Source organism: Lagopus leucura, unplaced genomic scaffold (genome assembly GCF_019238085.1).
Source record: "Lagopus leucura isolate 7727_CA_CO unplaced genomic scaffold, USGS_WTPT01 Super-Scaffold_100001, whole genome shotgun sequence".
Classification (NCBI taxonomy): Eukaryota; Metazoa; Chordata; class Aves; order Galliformes; family Phasianidae; genus Lagopus; species Lagopus leucura.
The window spans coordinates 12,175,005-12,196,775 of NW_024962262.1; the positions used below are offsets into that span (position 1 = coordinate 12,175,005).

At 43.9% G+C, this 21,771-nt stretch overlaps 1 protein-coding gene across 1 annotated transcript in view; it reads right to left on the bottom strand.

The window, feature by feature from the left end:
* Nucleotides 1-5,352: 5,352 nt before the first annotated feature.
* Nucleotides 5,353-21,771, bottom strand: part of RB1 (RB transcriptional corepressor 1) — an 80,090-nt gene continuing 63,671 nt past the window's right edge. Inside the window, exons 18-27 of the mRNA XM_042867344.1 lie at nt 13,787-13,905; nt 13,055-13,200; nt 11,926-12,071; nt 11,136-11,240; nt 10,112-10,225; nt 9,858-10,024; nt 9,006-9,036; nt 8,370-8,512; nt 7,721-7,770; nt 5,353-7,120 (exon numbers count right to left, since the gene is read on the bottom strand). Coding sequence (XP_042723278.1) covers nt 7,047-7,120; nt 7,721-7,770; nt 8,370-8,512; nt 9,006-9,036; nt 9,858-10,024; nt 10,112-10,225; nt 11,136-11,240; nt 11,926-12,071; nt 13,055-13,200; nt 13,787-13,905 — 1,095 coding nt within the window. The 3' untranslated portion in view covers nt 5,353-7,046. The remainder of the gene's footprint in view (nt 7,121-7,720; nt 7,771-8,369; nt 8,513-9,005; nt 9,037-9,857; nt 10,025-10,111; nt 10,226-11,135; nt 11,241-11,925; nt 12,072-13,054; nt 13,201-13,786; nt 13,906-21,771) is intronic.

The window sequence follows — 21,771 nt, forward strand, 5'->3', positions numbered from 1 at the left end:
GACAGACCCTTGGGGGACACCACTTGTTACCGGCCTCCACCTGGACATAGAGCCATTGACCACCACCCTCTGTCTGCGGCCTTTCAACCAATTGCTTATCCATCGGGTCGTCCACCCATCAAATCCACTTCCCTCCAATTTGGAGATGAGGATGTGGTGGGGGACCATGTCAAAGGCCTTGCTCAGGTCCAGGTAAATGACATCGGTCGCCTTCCCTTCGTCCACCAATGCTGTCACTCCATCATAGAAGGCCACAAGATTAGTTAGGCATGACCTTCCTTTGGTGAAGCCGTGCTGGCTGTCTCGGATCACATGCTCATTCTTTATGTGACCAAGCATGTTGTCCAGGAGGATCTGTTCCATGATCTTCCCAGGCACGGAGGTGAGACTCACTGGCCTGTAGTTCCCCGGGTCCTCCCTGCTCCCCTTCTTGTATATGGGAGTGACATGACCCTTCCTCCAGTCGTTCGGGACCTCACCTGACAGCCACAACTTCTCAAATATGATGGAGAGCGGCTCGGCAACCACCTCAGCCAGCTCCTTCAGGACCCTGGGATGCACGCCATCCGGCCCCATAGACTTGTATTCATTCAGTCTAAGGAGGCACTCTCGGACTTGCTCTGCCCTTACAGTGGGGAGGGATTTACCTCCTTGGTCCCCACATAGAGGTTTGGGGATGCAGGGTTCAGGGATGTGAAAAAGACTAGAATCCTGGCCACCAGTGAAGACCGAGGTGAAGAACTCATTCAGCACCTCAGCTTTCTCTTCATCTGTTGAAGCCAGTTCTCCTTTTAAATTTACCAAAGTAGGTACGCCCGTTTTGGCCTGTCTCTTCTGGGCAATGTACCTGTAGAAGGTTTTCTTATTGTTTTTCACGTCCCTTGCCAAGTTCAGTTCTGCCTGCGCCTTGGCTTCCCTGATCCCACGTCTGCAAGTCCGGACGGCATTCCTGTACTCTTCCCAGGTGACACAGCCTTGTTTCCAGAGCTTGTACACCCCTTTCTTCGCCCTCAGTTCTCTCAGCAGGTCCTTGCTGAGCCATGCCGGTTTCCTACCTCGCCTGCCCACTTTCTTATTCAGAGGAATGGAGACCTCTTGTGCTTCCAGGAGGGCATCCTTGAAGAGCCGCCAGCTCTCCTCAACATCCTTGTCTTTGAGGGCAGCGCGCCAGGGGATCTTGGCCAGCAATCCATTGAGTAGCTTGAAGTCTGCTCTTCTGAAGTTCAGTGTCCTGGTCCTGCTCTTTGCCAGGCCCACATCGCTTGAGATCACAAACTCAACCAGGGCGTGGTCGCTGGAGCCCAGGCAGCCTCCAACCTTGACGCCTTTGATGATCTCCTCAGCGTTGGTGAGCAGCAGGTCCAGCAACACTTCACCTCTGGTCGGTCTGTCCAATACCTGAACCAGAAAGCTATCGTCAATGGATTCCAAGAGCCTTCTGGAGCTCAAAACTTTAAACGAGCTCAGCCTCATTTCCTCATTTCTGAAGTGGGAATTGCTGTCCTTTGTCATATCAGAATTATTCCTTAAGCAGTCGTATTCCTTGAAGAGAAGGAAGAGGAGAAATGAGTTCTCAGAGAAGAGGAGTGAGGAGATGCTCTCGTCACATTGGTCTCTGCAGTTGTGATAGGATGGGTAAGGTGTGCAGATGGCAAAAATGACTTAGGCAGAAAGCTGGAAGCAGATCATTTTGGGAAAATGCTGTGCTAAATAGTGGCTTGCAGTTTGGGCTTCTCCCTCAAACTGTCATTAGGAGTATATTGTATTGTCTACTGCTAACGAGCTTATTTTGCCATCCTGTAGTCATACAGCTTCCTCCAGCAGCACAGACCCATACTTCAGCTGCTGTGTCAGTGTTTTATGTTCAAATAGAACTGGTCAAAACTTTCCAGTACATATTGCCATCTCATCGAAACCACAACTTCCCTGAGGGGAAAATGGTGTGTTGTGGTAATTCTGTGTTGAAAAGGCCTTGCTGCAGGCACACAGATCAGGCTGTCCTCAGGTGGGGCGCAAGTTCACCGTGCTGTAGCCCAACATTAATCGTATCGAGAGAGCAGATAAAAGGCAACACTGTGTGAGCCAGGGCTGGGGAATTCCTGCCCATTTGGTTGAGCCGTGGTGAAGTCTCAGTCCTGTGCACCCCAGGGCCTGAGAACTGCCAGTGTCACCTGCCAGCGTGGCCTTGGCAGCACAGAGAACCAAGTGACTGTGCTGCAGCCCTGCACTTGGGGAGCAGCTTGCATGGGCAGATAGTGAGAGGACAAGGGGAAAACTAAAAGACGTTAGATGTTAGGAAGTAATTCTTTACTCACAGGGCAGTGAGGCCGTGGCACAGCTGCCCAGAGAAGCTGTGGATGCCCCCATTCCTGAGGCACTCAAGGCTGTGTAGAATGGGGCCCTGGGCAGCCTGAGCTGCCGGGTGGCACTGCCCATGGCAGGGGGTTGGGACTTTAAGATCCCTTCCAACCCAGGCTGTTGTGTGGTTCTGTGACACTACTGGCTGTAGGCAAGGCTGCAGCTGTGGGTGGGAAGCGTGGCTGCCTGCCACAAGCCTGGACAAACAACAGAGCTCACATTTGTAGCAGCTGGGGAGATCGGGGCGAAAGGGCCGCTGGATGCCAAGGAGAGCCGGAGGCAGCTGGGCAGCACTGCTTTGTGTAGGAAGGGCAAAAGCTCCTCCACCCAGTCATGGTATTTATGGAGCTGGAATTAAGTTCAAAAAAAGTTCTCCAAATATTCCCACTGTCAAAATGTTAAGATTCTAACATTTAAAAAAACTTCTTATTTTGCTCAACACCTGATCAAACCTGTCCGCTGCTCAGGGCAGAGCCTGGCTCTCTGGAGAGAAATCCCTGGGCAGTGCAGCCACGTTCCTACTCTGGCTCACATCCATGGGGCAGCTCAACAACCTGAAACCCCCAGATAGAAACTACTGCAGTCAATACAGCGCTCTTTCTTAGTGAGGCATTTTTTGGCTTACCGTAACCAACGGTGCCTTTCTAAAAAAATTATTTCCTTCCTGTGTATGATTTCCCACCTACTGTGCACAGCAAAGCTTGGCTGCAGTTTCACTGTGGCTGACAAAGACGGTCATCTTGAGAGAAAGCATCTCTGCACTGAGCGAAGGCAGCTATGGGTGTAGTATGGCAGTGTTGGCTGTCCCTCACATCATACGTAGCGTTGGTTCGGGATGGGATGGCATTTGTATTCGTGGAGACTTCTATTTATTTATTTGCTAACTTTTGTTTGCATGCACTTTCCTTGGCACTTAATGGTCAGTGTTTAAGAAACATACTGGTGTAAGTGGTTAAACGTGGATGAGTGTGCATAGATGTGATTGAAACCCTCTGGTGGGGGCATTTGGGAAGAAATTCAGGGTGGATTTTGCCATTGCACAGCAGTCTGCAATGAAGTTAAACTGTGGATCCTGCAGGTTAAATACTTAAAGAGTTGGTTCTTGTTTTTTAGGACACCTCAGACAAAAAAGGGGTATTGTTATGTGAGAATATGGTCAAGCACAATATGTGTCTGGGGCTCAGAGAGGGATCTCTGCTTAAGAAAGGGAAACAGTGGAATTTGCAAGGAGAAGACACAAGAAGCTGATCACCTCAAGGTGAAGTTGCTGAAGAGTCAGCACTGCAGGGCTGTGGGCAGTCCTGCTACCAGGGAGCTGCTGAGTCACTTCCATAGGCTTTCCTTGTACAACAAAGTGCTCAGCTGCCCCGCAGAGCCAGGGCTCGCTGGGTACCACCTAACGATGCAGCAGGGCTACAGCCTGAACATACAAATAGGTTCTGATTTCTTGTTTCTTTATAAACTTGCCTGGGTTTAACAAACCATTAATAAAAACAGCATCGCATTTGGTTGGCACTTCTTTGTGTCTTTTTTTCTTTCAGAAGAAGGGAAGAAAGTCTGACATAATTTTTGCTCGGATTTGTGAACTGAGTTGACTGTGGTCAGTCGTGAGGGGGAAAAAAGAAATAGATTCTGTATCTGGGAGAGATGTTTGTGTTTCAAAGAAAATAGCTGTCCCCAGATAAAGGTGATGTAAGCAAAACGAGGAGCGCGCAAAGCAGAAGGGCTGCAGAATGTCCTGAAGTGCATTTCCCCCTTTTAAATAAATGCCCTAAAAATGATTTAATAATCACTAAAATGACCCCAAACCCATAATAGCCTCTGAAGCAAACGCACAGGACAGTCAGCTTATTCCAGGAGCGGCACCGCCACCTTGAGCCGCCCGCAGGGCCGAGCACTGAGCTCTCCTTGGCTCCCATGGAGGGGAGCAGAGCCCGCAAGCCCTTCCCAGGGGTGTCCATTCCTCCACAGCGCTCACAGATGGACTTTGAGCCTTTCCATGAAAGCACACAAAATGCTGTCACATTTTCCATCCTGTCTCTTCTGCTCCGAACAATTCTTTTATCCTTGAACCGGGTTCAATAGCCTGTGCCATTCCGAAGTCGGGTCTTGCGGTGAGGTGGCTACTTAAGAATGGTAAGATTGCAAACCCTGATTAGAAGGCTGTTAATTGCAGGATGCCTGTCTGCACACGTATCTGCGTACAGCTGATGAAATGTTTGTGGAGGGGCGGGGGCTGGTGAGTTAGCGAGTGCTCTTTGTGCTCTGGGCCTTATGTCAGGCCTGTCCTGCAAACAGCACTGCAAGCTCAGCAGGGCCGTCATGCAGCTACGGGCTCATAAAGCACAGGAAGTGTGTGGGGCTGCCTGCCTGCCTGCAGCCGGACACCTGGCCAGAAGGCCGTGGCAGCTCATGCTGCTCTCTGACACCCTGGGCTATTTCGAGCAGTTCTCAGAACAAAAGAATCCATCATGAAAAGCGGTGGTGATGTGAACGCTGTCTCCGAAGGGCTCAGGCAGCGCTGCAAGGGCTGTGGCGGCGATGCAGGCCATGGAGCAGCTGCATGTGGGCAGAGGTGCTACCAGCGATAACCCTGGAGCAAAAGACCCATCAGGAATGGTTCCAGATTAACTCAGACCCAGAATCGTTCAGGTTGGAAAAGACCACCAAGCTCACCCCGTCCAACCATCAGCCCATCCCGCCATGCCCACTCACCACGGCCCTCAGTGCCACATCCACAGTCTTGAACACCTGCAGGGACGGTGACTCCACCACCTCCCTGGGCAGCCTGTGCCACTGCCTCACCGCTCTTTCTGAGAAGAAATGTTTCTCAGTAACCAACCTGCACCTCTCCTGTCACAACTTGAGGCCATTGCCTCCCCTGATGGAGCTTCTGCTCCTATCAGCTGCAGAATCACGGAGGAAGCGTGACACAGATGGGCAGAGTCACCATAAAAAGCTGCCTTCTCATCCAATAAAGCTACCAACTAAAGATCTTTTAAAAGCTATTTTATTTCATCTTGAAAGAAGATAAACGGATGAGTTGTATAAAATATTGTCATACATTTGATGTAAAGCCTTCAGTCTGTTGGAACAAACACACACACACAGTGCCACAGTCAAGCACTAGGAGATCTGTTAGGTGTGGGGCTCTGTCATGTGGCGCCTGCAGCGCTCTCACTCGAGGATCACTGAAGAACTTCAGCTGCTGTAAGAGAGCTTGGGACCAGCGAGCCCCAGTGTAACACACATCCTGTCTGTAAAACTCTGTTAAGTGAAAAAATAAACGTAATGTACTCTTAACAGTTCTGTACATTCTTCAGGACGACAGTTGAAGCTGTGCTGAGAATAAAAAAATAACTCAGTTTCATTTTACAATTCAGTGACCAATCATCAGTGTGCCATTAGTGGAGGTTTTTTGTGGCTCCAGGTTCAGCTTTTGGTCAACACCACAACTGGTCTTTAGCAGGCACTACTGTAGGCATTTTAGGTTCACTGCACCATTTCTAAACACCTTCTATGCAGAGAAGTGTTACTGTGTGATGAGCAGCACGCTTTGCTACCCTAACTTTCAATTTAAGCAGCTGCACGAGCTAGATTTCATTCAAATGGGTCATTAAAAAAGTGGCACCTCATTTACTGTATTTAGTTCTCTAGAAAGAAAACATCCTTTTCTCTTAGCTGGCTATTCTGCAGACCTGTTACCACTGCAAGAAAAAACAACAAAAATCCACTATCTGAATCCATAACTTATAAATACACTTAAAAACATTTGTTCCCAAGTTGCCTGTGGAGCTCTGCCTTCTGGGTAAGGCGCCGCCTCAGGCACACAGCTGTGTGCTGTGAGGTGCAAGGGAATCCTACAGCGTGAGATCTTTGCCATCGTGCGTGAGGTGTGACGTAGGTTGGGGGTGTTCTACTTCTTGGTTTTTTTAAATGAAGGTTTTGCAAGATGTGAAAGTGCACAACGTGGTGCTTTGCATTGGGGAACGCACCTTTTTGCTTCGTGGGATTCGATCTCTGTGAGATTCAGTGAAATTGAAGCTGGGCCCTCTGAACTGCGTGGGGTGAGAGCTGGGGAAGTGCAGAACGGGACGTACCTGAGGTACAGCACAGCTCACTGCTTTCAGTAGTAGCGCTAACACCATGTGCTCACTGCTTCCTGCCTCTGCAGGGAGACCCTGACCCTCCACTGCTGCTGTGCAGCTTAAGTTAATGGGAGTTGGACGTGTTAATTACACATAGACAGAAATCCTTGCGGTATCTGACCCCTAATTTTCAGTATTTGCAAATAATGCTTTGAGATCCGACATTAAAATGAAATCTAAGAAGTAAAATTAGTGCACTTCAGATCCCTAGCTAACATTTTGTCTTGAGACAGAAAAAATTCAAATCCAGGTAGACTGAACTGGCTTCAATCCCTAACGCTGCAATAGCAAACTAAGACACTTTCCAAGCTGGTTTTTAAAATCCTCCAAAAATATATAAATTAAATTCAGTGGCTTACATCGCATACGTGCTACATCGTAAGGCAAAGTATCATGAAAAACCTTGACAGAAATAAAGAAGTCCAAAGGTTTTCAACTATTGGTTTGAGATAAAAGCGACTGAAAAAGCAACTCAGTGAATGAAGGCAGTCAAGCAAAAGCTGGGAGGGCCTGCAGCAGCCCCTGGTCCTGAGGAGATTCTCACTTTTCTTCATTGACTGAGGTATCGTTTCCATCGTTCAGTTTCTGCTTCTGCATTCTTGTTCGAGTGGATGCTAGCAAGAAAAATCAATGAAGTTAAATGCTTCCTTCAAAAGTATTTTGGATGGGATTATTTCTTGCAAAATCGGTCATGACCCAAGAAATAACAGAAGTGCGCTCTTCCAAATGAAACAAATCCTGCACTTTTCAATAAATGCGTAATTGTGTTATTTCAAGCAATTCTTGCTTAATTTCACACACCTGAAGGAATTCACCCACGCACTGAAGCTCTCCTTGCCACTGTGCCCTCCCTTTTGGCTTTCAGCCTTCAGACAAGCAATGGGAAGCTTCACGCAGGGCTGCGCTGTGCTGCTCCAGTCCCCGTGGGCTGAGCAGTGCCACATCCCAGAGCACAACAAACCATTTAATTCCCTTTCAAGAATTCTGATATTAGGGATGAACACGTCATGCTCATTTTCTAGCACTTCTATGCCACTGTGCCATTTAACAGCATCGAAGAGGCTTTGGAGGATTTTCATTTAATCATCTGCGTTTCAGTGGAGCAAGCACAAAAATTAAGCACTGAAATGATAGCAGTGTTCTTGTCTCAGTTGACACAAACTGTTTTATGCGAGGTACTCGCTGCTGAGGAATTACCAGAAGAATATACTCACTCATTTCTGCAAGCTTTTGTTGGAACTTGGACTCCTGGGGCAGGTGTTTGCTGCAGACAGAAAGCATTTGATTAAAGGGAAGTTAAAAACAAAAAAACCCCACCCACATAAATCAGGGTTAGTTCATTTCATTGCTGTTGCCTCATCTTATAAAGATATAAAACTGTATTATCCTCCACAGTAAACTCAAGAGATGTTTTATTTCTCATACGTCTAAAAAAATATTTTTAAAGATTGTCGAAAGACAACAGCACAATTTACCCTCAGCACAAATACCTGCGTGTGAGGCACTGAATACATCCTTGCTTTTAACACCCGATGTCCAATGAAGTATTTTGCTACTGTCCCTCATTTAATGTATTTATGGAAGTTCAGAAATAAACAGAATCATAGAATGGCCTGGGTTGAAAAGGACCACAATGCTCATCCAGTTTCAACCCCCTGCTATGTGCAGGGTCACCAACCAGCAGACCAGGCTGCCCAGAGCCACATCCAGCCTGGCCTTGAATGCCTCCAGGGATGGGGCATCCACAGCCTCCTTGGGCAACCTGTTCCAGTGCGTCACCACCCTCGAGCAGAAGTTAGGATGCATTCTGGAGGCCCCATGAACCAAGCCTAAGCAGTTTAGCAGAAAGCCACCATCTCCTACCCTCCATCTGCCTCATCTTGCCCTTCTATATCGAAGCGCAGCCTCTTGAGTGGCTTAGGGGCATCGCTGGGCTCTGCGCTGCGCTTTACGTGGCTCTCGCTGTTGCACACCATCTGGTTTATTTTTTGAAACTTTTCAGAAGTCTGGAATCACAAGAAAATAGTGAAAAAGTTGGTCAATGCGTCTTGAAACTTAACTTCCCCAAACTTCCCCCATCATCCACTAAAACGTTAGTAGCTCTGTGAGTCTGCAGCCTAAGAACTCTAACCGTAGAATCACAGAATGGTTTGGGTTGGAAGGGACCTTGAAGATCATTTAGTTCCAAGCCCCTGCTATAGGCAGGGAAACCTCCCTCCTGACCAGGTTACTCAAAGCTCCATACAGCCTGGCCTTGAATGCTCCCAGGGAGGAACCTCCTTCCACAACAACTAAAATACAATGCTGTACTTTTTAAAAGCAAAGTCTGAATGTTTGAAAGAAGTGAACGGAACAGCCCTGTAATCTCTGTGCTTACAAATTCCATAAAATGACTACATTAAACGAGAGCCATGAGCCAGCTCTCTGGCTGCCAGCAGGCGACCCCCTGGCTCTAACACCATGCATTCAAGAGCAGACAGTCAGAACTGTATAACTCACCCCAAACGTTTCACCAATCGACACCAGGATTCTGCCGAAGGAAGAAAACAAGCATTTCAGTGAAGCTGCCCTCCACAGAGAAGCACCCATTAATCTGCACAGACTTTCTTAAGGCATTAATGAAGCTCTCTAACAGTGCAAACTCAAACTGTGCTTTGCTGCATTCAGATTATTCACATTTCCATTAGGACCGGTGAGAGCCTAATTGTCAAACCCACCATCCTACACTGATAAATGAGAAGCTGTGGCTTGGAAGAATGAAAGGTCCACAAAACTCAGCCCTTATCAAAAGGAAATGCTGAGTACCTGATCATCAGCCTTTAATCATTACTTTCAGATGTTTGCTAATCAAACCCATACAAGACCTCAACCTAAAACGTGTGATAGCATAGCCCAGTTGGAAAAGCCCACTACAGATTTGCACAGGCTTTTCAATACTGAGATGGAAATGCTGTTTACAGATAATATGACTCCTTTGCTGTCATCCTCTGCTAAGAGCCAGTGACCCACAGTTTGAATCACAGAATGGCCCAGGTTAGAAGAGACCTCAAGGATCATGGATCTCCAACCCCCTGCCACATGCAGGGCCACCAACCTCCACATTTAATACTGGACCTGGCTGCCCAGGGCCCCATCCAACCTGGCCTTGAACACCTCCAGGGACGGGGCATCCACAACCTCTCTGGGCAGCCTGTGCCAGCACCTCACCGCTCTCTCTGTAAAGGGCTTCCCCTGATATCCAACCTAAATCTCCCTTCCTTTAGTTTAAAACCATTCCCCCTCGTCCTGTCACTACCTGCCATGTACCTATCCTATCTCCCCATCACAGTGAGATGTTTGTAACCAACGTACCTGGACCTCGGCGTCATCTTTGTGGGAGACTGAAACCCATCAGAGAATTTGTAAGGGCTCTTCAAGGGTGAGATGTAGATGTTATTGCCTGCAGGGACACGCCGAGGAGAATTGGAAAACTGGTAGGGGCTGCGAGGAATGTGTGGGATAGGTGACAGCGTAGGAGGCTATAAAATAATAACAGTATCAGAAGGTTTTATCTGTAAATTCCTATTCTGTTAAATAAACAGTTCTGGATACAACTAACACCTTACCCTGTTGGAGGCATACTGTAGGATGTTTGTCTTCAGTTTCTGCATGAACACTAAGTTGTAGAAGACTATAATGGAGTCGTACTGCTCTTCCCTGATAAGAACACGTTTGAAAGTCTGCAGAGTGAGAAATAAAAATTAAGTTCTTTCGTTTGTAAGCGCCTTAATGAGCTTTTGCATGTTAGAATCAAGCCTGTAACTATAACAGGCCTCTCTATATATATGACCTGTTTGACGTATGACCATATTTTTTACTTAAGACAGCTGAAATAAGTCCTCTGTCTACTCCCCCTCAATGTTCCAGGAAAGTTAAGTGGTTCTTAAAGGAATTTAAGTTGCTTTTGAAAAATCCTATCAGTACTACACTTGAACTTCTCATCTAGTCTCCAAATAGAATCATCAACTGTTACTTGCTATCTTTTATTCAAAGGGCAGAAGGAAATTTGCTTTCTGGAAAGTAACAAACTATTGGTGCAAGATATTTACTATTTTGCAAGATGCTTACAGAGATACTCAGTACTAGAGCTGATTTTCTACTCTGCAGGGCAAATATGTAGAATCATAGAATGGCCTGGGTCGAAAAGGACCACAATGCTCATCCAGTTTCAACCCCCTGCTATGTGCAGGGTTGCCAACCACCAGACCAGGCTGCCCAGAGCCACATCCAGCCTGGCCTTGAATGCCTCCAGGGATGGGGCATCCACAGCCTCCTTGGGCAACCTGTTCCAGTGTGTCACCACCCTCTGAGCGAAAAGCTTCCTCCTGATATCTAACCTAAACCTCCCCTGTCTCAGTTTAAAACCATTCCCCATTGTCCTATCACAATCCACCCTCATAAACAGCTGTTCCCCCTCCTGTTTATGTGCTCCCTTCAAGTACTGGAAGGCCACAATGAGGTCTCTCCAGAATATAATGAAGCTCAGTTCGTAATGAACATTCCTATCCTAGTGTGTAGCTTGTTTTGTGGGTTGAAGCAAGCAAGTAATTTATAACAATTTTATGGAGGGACAATATTACATTTCCATACCTCTTGGTTTGTATTGGGCAGCTCTTTGTATGCAGAAACTATTGTTTTAAATCTAAGATCCACATTCTTTACTTTGCATATGCCATACATGGAACACATCATGATCTATCAACAAAACAGGAAAAGACAACAGGAAATGAACAAAATAAGATGGCTTTTCATTTCAAGTTTAGAAATCCTTTTTTCTCTGCTAGTTGATGCTCTCATGCTTTTAAAACAGAAAGAAACTCCAGCATTGTGAAGCTTTGCTACTGAGTTTTAATCCATATTTTGTGATCTGTCATTAGGAAACAAAAACAAAAGCTCAGTTTGTAAGCTGTTACTGGTTGTGCTCTCTAAGCCAGCATTCAGTTCAACTTTGTAAGCATCCAGATAATATCTCACCTACTTTTATCTTTCATTTCTGTAAGGTGATCAGCTAACTAGAGCTGATAATAACTTCTGAAACTCATTTTGCTTACTGCAACTTCAGGCTACAATAAAAAAGGTGATTCAGCCAAACATCTTCCAAAGGAAAATCAGTATTTTCTTACACAAATTAGCAGTCTCTGTTCATTATTTTGAAAATAGCTATAAATGGTATTTTGGATATTTGATAGTTAAAAAAAAAATCTAACAAGCAAACCTGAGCTGATCAAAAAGACACTTAACTGAATTAATTTCTGCTTCAAGTCATCAACAGAGGAAAAAACCTCAGATTATAATTTTTGACATCTTAAGAATGTGTGAGGAACATTCCTGCTCAGGAAAGCCTTTTCCAACCTTCTATTTTACTGTTTAAAAATGTTACCTGGTCCAAGTGCCTGTCTCTCATCAGCTCATACTCATTTTGCAGTGTGTGCTGGAAGAGGGTCCAGATCAACGGCTCCAGGTCAGGATGTTCAGAGAGAAGCCGAAAGAACAGGGTGTGCAATCGAAGATAGGCCAGGCGAAACACTTGAGAAACAGAAGAAAACAGGAGGAATACAAAATAAGAGGAACGTGATGGAGAATGGGCAGCAATTAAGTGTTTCCCAAGTCCTACCACAAGGGCTACAGCCCATGAAATGAAGTAGCCGGGTTCAAAACGAATGGAAAGGACTCGATACAGCAGGTAGTGGGCATCTGGAAGTCTACACTGCAGATGTACTGTACACATCCATGCTAAACATGTATTGTCTATGTTGATTAAAAGTCTTGACAAACATTTGGAAAATCAGTCTATTACAGTTATTAAACAGACATACTGCAGAAAGCTCGGGAATACTCTGAGCTGGAAAAAGTCAAAGCTTGGGAAAGCATTCAGGGGAATCACCAGATATGCTTGCCCAGCTCTTAAGCTGCCCACGACACCTATTTGTGGTCAACACTGGAAAAAGATGATAGAAGAACCCTTCATCAGAGCCAATATGGTCATTCTTTTAGTTGAAATTTAATATGCCTAGTGGATGAGAGAAAGATTGTGGATGAAGTCTACCTAGACTTAGTAGAGCCTTTGGTTGTGTCTCCCACACTGTTCTCCTAGAGAAACTGGTGACTCATGGCTTGGACAGGCAAACTCTTACATGGTAAAAAACTGGCTGGATGGCCAGGCCCAGAGAGTGCTGCCCAGGGAGGTGGTGGAATCACTGACCCTGCAGGTGTTAAGACCTGTGTGGATGTGGCACTGAGAGACATGGTCAGTGGGCATGGTGGGGATGGGCTGATGGTTGGACTAGATGACCTTAGAGGTCATTTCCAACCTTAATCTGTCTGTGATTCCACATAGAGTGCATGTATTAACCTTCTGGTAACTTCTTATTCTTTCTTTCAGTGGCAGTTAAGAGTTTGTACCGTGTTTGCTACATATCTGCTATAACCTATTCAGTAATGCTGAGACCTGAAAAGGACAAATAACAAGAAGAAATTTTGCAACTCCAGTATGTGCAGCAGCAACAAACCTTTTTTGTAGAACAGAGAGAGGGAGGTAGATTTCTGTGGCTTCTGTGTTTGTGAGGTCGCAGATGGCTGAGCATCTGGATTAGAAGTACCGCTTTGAGGGTGTCCAGATGCTTTCTTCTTAGGAGATCTCACAGGAGAAAGATACCTGGGGATTTAACTTCTGTTAAGCACTTCATCATCACAGAATAAAGGAACGATTTTACATGAATAATATTGGAACAAACTCTCCCCTCTCCGCCAGCAAGGGAAACAAATTGGTACTGTAACCTGTTATTCACATATTATAAATTAACAATTCAAATTATTGAATGAATTGATTAAATATTCATCTGTATTCTTTCCTTCTACAGCTCAAAACAGCAAGAGAAATGTGTTAGTGACAGCACACAACGGAGTTGCTCCTTTCTCTCCTCCTTCCCTTCTCTTCTCAAAACTCACACCCTTCCACTTGCTTCAACTTCAACTAACACCCAGCCAAGAACACTTTTCTGTTAAGAGGATTTATTAATTCCTAGGCAAGGAAGAAAACAGTTTGCAAATACAAGTTTGATGGGGCTTGGATTTAAATATTGAGGGAGATATCCACTATGAGGGACGTGGTTTAGTGAGAGCTATTGGTAATAGGTGAACGGTTGGACTGGATGATCTTTTAGCTCTTTTCCAACCTTGGTGATTCTATGATTCTGTGATTCTATACATTTCACTAGACATCAAGCATGTACATCACTTACAGATCTGCTGCAGTATGGTTATGTTGGAGAGGCAGATTTAGGGTGGAAGTGGGCTCAGGCTGATCGGTCTGACCTTCTCGTTCTTTTGACTGCTTGATAAGATCAAACAGAGGTGAATCCTAGAAAAAAAAATCCCAGTAAGAGTACATTACACTGAGAAAAGCCAGCCACACGAGACAGACATTGTTCCTCCTCTAAAAAATAACATCCAAAATATGCTGCTCAACAGGAGCTTAATGCTTTGAAATACTTCAGAATACGCAACTCGTCAGAGTATCAATCAATTGTAACTATTAAAACACACCAAACTTCTTCTACAGCAGTCTATTAGGTACAGTCTGAGGCATTCTAGAGTCTCTTACTATTTCCTATTACATAGTCACTCCTAAAGAGAAAAGCACACGGTACATCAAGTATGATTACAAAAGGTCATGATCCCTAAAAACACGTGGGTGCCTGAAAGGCTCTAGTGAAAGAAAGGCACCATTTCTGCTGCAGTACCTCCCCAACATTTCACATGCAATAGATAACATATAAGCACATTCATAACTCATCTGTCTGCAGTGGGAGTCATTCAAACTTCTGCAATATCATTTCTGGATGTGATCGTCCCAGAGCTTCCTCTGGCAATTGCTGTGCTAACTCCACATGCATTCAGTCTCTGCCCTTTTACCCGACTGAGATCTTAAAAGTACAGTGACCTGATCCTACTTTGGTAGGTTACTGTCCCTCTATTCAATGGATGCTGATGGAGGGACACAGAAACAGCAGTCTCATATTATAAGATATGTTCAATATTTTTATTTTCTTTTGCCCCCCCCCCTCCAAGAGTCCACACTTTTTAACTTTAAAGTCAGTTATTTGGACATTAGGCAAGGCAGCTGGAATAAGCCTGAACCTACTAAGAGCTCAAGGTAGGAAGCAATGAAGAGAGGATTTAAGTGGAATGAGGATGGATCTGGCTGATGTCACATTAGTGCTACTGCTGTAATAAATAGCAGCCCTGCAGAAACAGTGTCTCAGGCTTTTGTTGTTTGTGTGTCACGTATGCAGTAGAATTCTGCTGAGACATCAAGATTGCAAGGGAAAATACTTTGGCACCACAGTTATCATTAATTCTGAAAACACCAGGTTGCTGCTTCCTGTTTGTTGCATCTTCTTGAAACAAGACTCTCATCCTTGTGGATAATGTTCCTTTGCAAGAAAGCAGCATGAGAAATCCAGAAGCAATGGAAGAACAGCTTATAAAAAGCAGCTGCCTCCTCAGAGTGGAAAGCAGTATTCCTACAGACAGGGAACAAACAGGGGCACAACCAGAAATGCAGCATTTACCTCCTAACAGTCCCCTAAAAGCCACAAAGTCGATCAGCTCAACACTGCCTGCATAAAGCATCATTTTGCTGTCCAAGCTCTGTTTGGTTCTACAGATTCACGTGTTACTAACACTAAAATATGACAGCACAAATGACAAATCTTTACATATAATGACAGCCAGGTATGCAGCATGCAGTCACTTGGCTGAAGGTCATAAGAAAACATCTAGCAAAATCAGGCCAGTTTTATTAGGATTAAAACCAGCATTAAGAGCCTCTTAATGAAGCCTTTGCTGTAGAAAAAGAAAAGAGCCTTTTGCTTCTGAAATGTATCAACTACCAAGTCAGATCAATAAGATGAGAGTGACTTGAGATTCACAACTTTTCCTACTGTGTAATTTATAAGTTATGCTTTTGGGCAATACTGAAGCTGTTCCATTCATAACAGAACAAAACAGAAGTTACTGACTCATAACCACAGAGTTATTTCTCCATCATTTCTCAACCCGACCTTGGACTGGTTTGCATCATCTTTCCTTGTATTTAGGAGTGCACGTGCTTCTCACTTGTTTCTTTCAGTGCTGCTCTTGCTGGAAATGCACAGACATAACCTTCTCCGCTTCTCATTCTTCTGGCCACTGTGTTTCTTCCTTTTTATTATTCCCACCAGCACGTCACTATGGGACCCGGGTTTTCTTTCCAAGAGCTGTCACTAATTCATGGTGAAAATATCTATTCCTCAACTAAGAGTAAACCTCACCTCGTTTGATCCACATTTTAATTATTAATAACTGGAAAAGTATTGATTTCTATAAAGCATTATTAAAAGGAAATGGAATTGATGGAGGGCGAGGGAAGGACAGGTGAAGAAATGGAAGCAGAAGTTGCAGCTTTTGAAGCTGACACTTCCAGTTCCAGGTCCTCCTGCTCCAACTGTCACTGCATGGAGTGCGATTTCACTGCAGATAATCACAGGATATCCCAAATTGGAAGGGACTCATAAGGATCATCAAGTCCAACTCTTGGCTCCATGCAGCACCACCCAACATCCAAAAAACTGTGTCAGAGAGCGTTGTACAAACACTCCTTGAACTCCAGCATTAAACTCTCTGATAACAAGATAGTGAGAAAGGACACAGCAGCTTGCTACCTATGAAAGGGATCTGCCTACTTTTACATCATTTTCCCTGCTCCTTTCCCCCTGTTTGCTAGCATTGACATTAATTCAGCCTCTGCACAGGGCAACACGATGCACCAAAATGGCAGAAAGTCAACAGAAAATGCAAAACATCATTTTGGCTTAAATCAGCTCTGCAGAGAATTGAGCCAAGAGACCCTGAAGAAGCATTAAGGTCAGGGCAGCAACCACACAAAGGTTGGGAGCAAGTAGGAAAGAGAAGAAAACAGCAAGTATGGAACTTCTGCATTTACTCACAACAACCCATTAGATTAGCTGATTTTTCACCTTGGATTTTACTCTACAAGAATTTATGAGATGTCCTACTTTCCATCAGTTCCATGAAGTACAATAAGCAAGAAAATATACACTGCATTGCAAAATCTACTTAGAGCAGCAAGACACAGCAAGTCCAATATGCCTTTTCTGTCTCCCCAGAATTCTCATTAAGCCAGTGGTTAACAGTGTATGATCATAAATAAGTGGCTGTCACATCCCAGTTGGTTCCCAGCAATGGCTGGACATCTTAAAACAATGACTCAGTGGGAGACCTATGGCAAAACTTGGTTTCTTGAAAAGCCTGCAAAAAAACTGTGTCAGTGATGGGGTTTGCACATCTATTTTTTTCACTTGGTGAAAAGGAAGGTGAGCATCGTGATAATCACAATTTCCATGGTAAAACCATATGTGCTCTTCTACCAGGGAGAAAAACCACTCTTATTTGCAGCTTTCCAAATGCAGAGCCACAGTGATCAAATGAAAAGCAGATACTGTTGAAAGATGTTGAAACACACAGAGGTGAGTTTCTGCAAATGCATCTACCCTCCGCCACACAACATTCATCAGCTGCTGATGGGTTTAATTGTAACCTTGACTTCTTCCTTTACATTTAAACATGAAAGTTCTTCTGTAACTTGCAGTGATTTTTCAAGGAAATGTATTAACCAGAGTTTATTGGTGCAAATTCTGATTGGCTTTGGTTACACAATTTGGTATTCAAGATTCTACATCTTGCTTGAACCAATGAAGTGGAATGTCAACAAGCAGACAATTTACCAGTCCTCTGAGTAAGTCACAAAAGAACTTTAACCCCCAGGTCCAGCTTTATCTTGCTGGAATGTTTATCAGTAACTTCTTTTTAAAGTGACATTATTCACACTATCTAGTACAAATTTTGTATTGCTTTCTAAAGCTTTTAAGCAACACATCAGGTCAACAGGTCACCTCCAATGCATTCTTTTCACATGAAAGGGGTTTTGCACAGTTTTTACTTCAATGCCAAGCAAGTGATTCATAATACTAGATGCACTCACAGAATAAATTTTAGTGATAAAATGAAATGTTGCTTTTAATTTGAATCTGCCATGCAACAGCTAGCCAAGGTCCACTTCAAGAGATGCAAAAAGGAAGGAAGGACATGAGAGCTAAAATTTCTCACAGTCAAACAGGCATTGGCTGTAGAATCAATAACAAGACAGAAATGTGACTTGTTCCCCTCTAACCATAACTCTGCAAAACCAAACTGGGCATTACTGAGTCACCGGCCCTGGAGGTGTTCAAGGAATGCTTGGACGTTGTGTTGAGGGACATGGCTTAGTGAGAGCTTTGGTGATGGGCGGATGGTTGGACTGGGTGATCCTGTGGGTCTTTTCCAACCTTGGTGATTCTATGGTGCTATGGGGGGCAGATTAGGGAGTGATGATACCTGCACTGCAAACACCTGCAGTCATTTTGCTCCAGCCTGCAAACTCCTTTTATGGACAAAACAGGTTGAATTTCTTGTTGGCTAATCTTTATTTGGCTATGATGAAACGACAGGACACACGGATGCTTCCCACTTTTGTCGTCTTTACATTAGCTCTGTCCCACCTCTATGTTTGATTGGACTTTGGTTTCCATGAGAAGATTAAACAAATGACCTATGGCCTTAAATACAGAGCACCACTGCCCTTTTGGGTTGCGGTGTATTCTACTAACTATAAAGGAAGTTGCAGAGCAGCTTTCCTCTCAGGCAGTATTAATTGACAGTTTATAATATTTTAGAATCTGCTTTTGTTTTTGTTCTTGTTTTCTACTGCTTTACACTTCCGTTCCTTACGGTAATTTTCTAATTGATTTTTAATTTCCAATTATTTGTCCACCATAAATTTTAATACCACGTTTATCACTGAACCCTGTGTCTCAATGCCTAGTGACACTGTTTTGTAACAATTAACACCATCACAAATTACTGAGTCCATCAACGCAATACATCACATTAACAAACACGTTTCTTCATACTATGATAAAAGGTGGATGCGATTTTGCAAGGCAAAACAAAGCCAATTTAGAATTGACAGCTTTGGAATGGAAGCACAAAGACTGTATGGGAACTATCAATTTCCTTTTCTCTTGTCCAGGACTGAATTACACGCTTGGAAAGCAGACTCTTGTTTGCAGTTGTATTTCAGAAACGTTACACAAGAAATGGCATTGAGAATTCTGAATTAGGTTGGGACTGTCACAGCAAAATATACTTCACAGTCTTAAGGTATTTGCCATGAAATACAAGACTATGGACAATGTTTTTGTTTTATTTATATGTACATATCTCCTACTAAATGAGTTGTGTTAACTAAATTATCATTCTATTAGGACTTTTGTTCATTAAAACAAACATTGACGTTAACAATTACAGTGCTAATCATAGAATGGCCTGGGTTGAAAAGGACCACAAAGATCATCTGGTTTTAAGCCCCCTGCTGTATGTAGGGTTGCCAACCACCAGACCAGGCTGATGTTAACTTCAAAAAATGTAATGTCTGTGTCCATTTCTTGACCTGCCTAATAGTCTAACTCATATAAGAATATTGTCCAATCTGCTTTTAACTCCTTAGAGCACTTGTTTATTTAATACAAGAGGCTCTCCTAGTGATCTTTGGTATTTAAAAAACAGCATACTGTTGGTTTACAGAACGTAATGCCTTGTGATAATCTCCTTTTATCTAAATGTGTAATGGGCAGAGGAAGAAAAAAAGAAAAAGGAAGAGAAAAACCAACTAGTTGTGGCATCTGAAAGGCTTTCCTCCTCACACAAAAGGTTTGGGAAGTCATAAACTACCAAGGAAGTGACAAGCACATACTGATTACATTTAAAATCATGTAAACTCCAATGATTTGAAGTCCTTGACAGCAAGCACACGAACAGCAGATCTGAATGGATGTCCTGGCTCCAAACTTATTAGGAATTTTCAAGTCCAGTTCTCTCACATTTCAGCTTCTTATAAAACAAGAAACAGTTACCGCACCAAAAAAAGAGCAATTATTTTGTGGCCTGACATTTAGAACCCTTCATAGCTGATTTAGAGAACCTGTTTTAGGTAGTCTCAAGTACATATACAAATGTATCAGTATGAAATCAAGCAACTCTAATGGGGGAAACAGCAGTTTCCTAAAAAAAAGAGATATCTGAAGGCTTAGTGAGAAATGAGTTCAGATCTCTTCAGTTAACAGCAGGCACATCAGGTCCTAAGAGCCAGGCTATGCATTTTAAACTAGTGTTGCTTTAAGTAAGGCTGTAAATCCATTATCTTTACAGCTTCTCTATACAGTTTCTCTCCACTCCCAAGACTGCTCTTCGTCAGGTGGTTCTGTATTAACCAACCCCCTGTGTTTCACGTGGTCGCTCAGCATAAGATCCTGGACCATCTCACTACAAGATAGAAGAATCATAGAATGTTTTAGGTTGGAATGATCTTAAAGCCCAGCCAGTTCCAACCCCTGACCACAATCAGAACTGCCACCCAGCAGCTCAGGCTGCCCAGGGCCCCATCCAATCTGGCCTTGAATGCCTCCAGGGATGGGGCATCCACAGCCTCCCTGGGCAGCTGTGCCAGGGCCTCACCATCCTCTAAGCAAATAATTTTTTCCTAACATATAGCCTAAATTTCCTTTTTTTTTTTTTTTTTTTTTTTTTCCAGTTTAAAGCCATTTCCCCTTGTTCTATGACTATTAGACTGTGTAAAAAGTGGTCTCTCGTCTGCTTAAAAGCTCCCTTCAGGCACTGGAAGGTGTTCCACAATGAGGCAACTGACACATCTATAACCCAATCACCAGTTGAATACTGAAGAGAAAAACGAACCACGAGCTTTAAGGCCATTCCCATTTGCTGTGACAATGAAACCACCTTCAGAAGGAGTTTTGAAGACCAGCCTACAAGCACAGGACTACATTTTCACTCAGCTCTTTCTTTGTTTAAACTACTGAGGATGACCTTGGGAAGGCTACATGGCTTGCAGTAGGCTCCCACATGTGTTTCTTCAGCAGCTTTTCTGCTTAACGTTCACACAACTTCAACCACTATTTAATTTAAAACACGGCTCTCTGAGTAACTAAGGGGTTAATATTCAGCACATTAAAGCCTTCACTACACAACTGCTTTAAGTCAGCATAAGCCAGTATTGCACTAAAAGACACAGTCTCAAACCACAGAACTGTGCTTTTTTCTGTTCTGCTGATTTTCTTCTTTCTTCTAGGTGAGGGTTTCTTGTTTTGCTTAAACCCACTTGGCAGGGGAGGCCTCAGGCTTAGTTTTACAGTCTGGGCAGCTTCCCTGCATATAGCACTTTATGGCAATGCCAGCACACTAGGTCAAATAAAGAGACAAACGAGCAGCTGTAGGATGACATGAGCCAGCATCTTTCAGTGGCAGCACCAGCACCAAGAACTGGAGGACAATGCGAAGAGATCTCGTGATTTTCAATGACTGGACGATAAAGTAGCCATAGTACTTGATGACAAAAACAAAACCAAAGAGAAAAATGACCTTACGTTGACAATCCATAGGGCTCTGAAGTCACTGTTATTTCAAGGCGAGATATTTAGAGCCAATGTGAATAATGCTGAAAATGCCAACTCATGGCTCAGAAGTCCAAGTATAAAGAATTATTAGCAAAGTACTAAAATAGAATTATCATTATGCCTGTACTGTAACCACAGCATAGCAAAAAAGCCATCAAACTAAATTAGCAGGCAACAAAACTGAAAGCCAAAAGCAACTGTTCTTTTTGCATACAGCCTGAGAGTACAGCCATGGAAGCAGCCAGCACAAAACACTGCAAACATACAAAACACCTTGCTTCAAAAGACAACCATACAAAAGGTCTACAAAGCACTACAGAATACAACAAAATCCTTGCCAAAATTACATTGTAGGCTAGTTTTTCCCCAGAGGAACTGCCACACGCCTCTTCCAGATAGATCTTTGGTCTGAACTGGCAGTGCTGCTAGAGGAACAACCTTATCTGAAGTTATTAGCATGTTTATTACCTTGCTCCCAGTTGTAACCGGGCTTCAGTATGAGTCATCTGTGACACATCTAACTTGCCAAGGCTTTTAAGCAGAAGCCAAAGGTCTCAAAGACAAAGGGAACTCGAACCGGTGTTTTCTCTCTCAGCACAAGAAATTGTGCACAGTATGTGAACTAAAACCCTCTCGATGAGAGCCATTGGACTGTC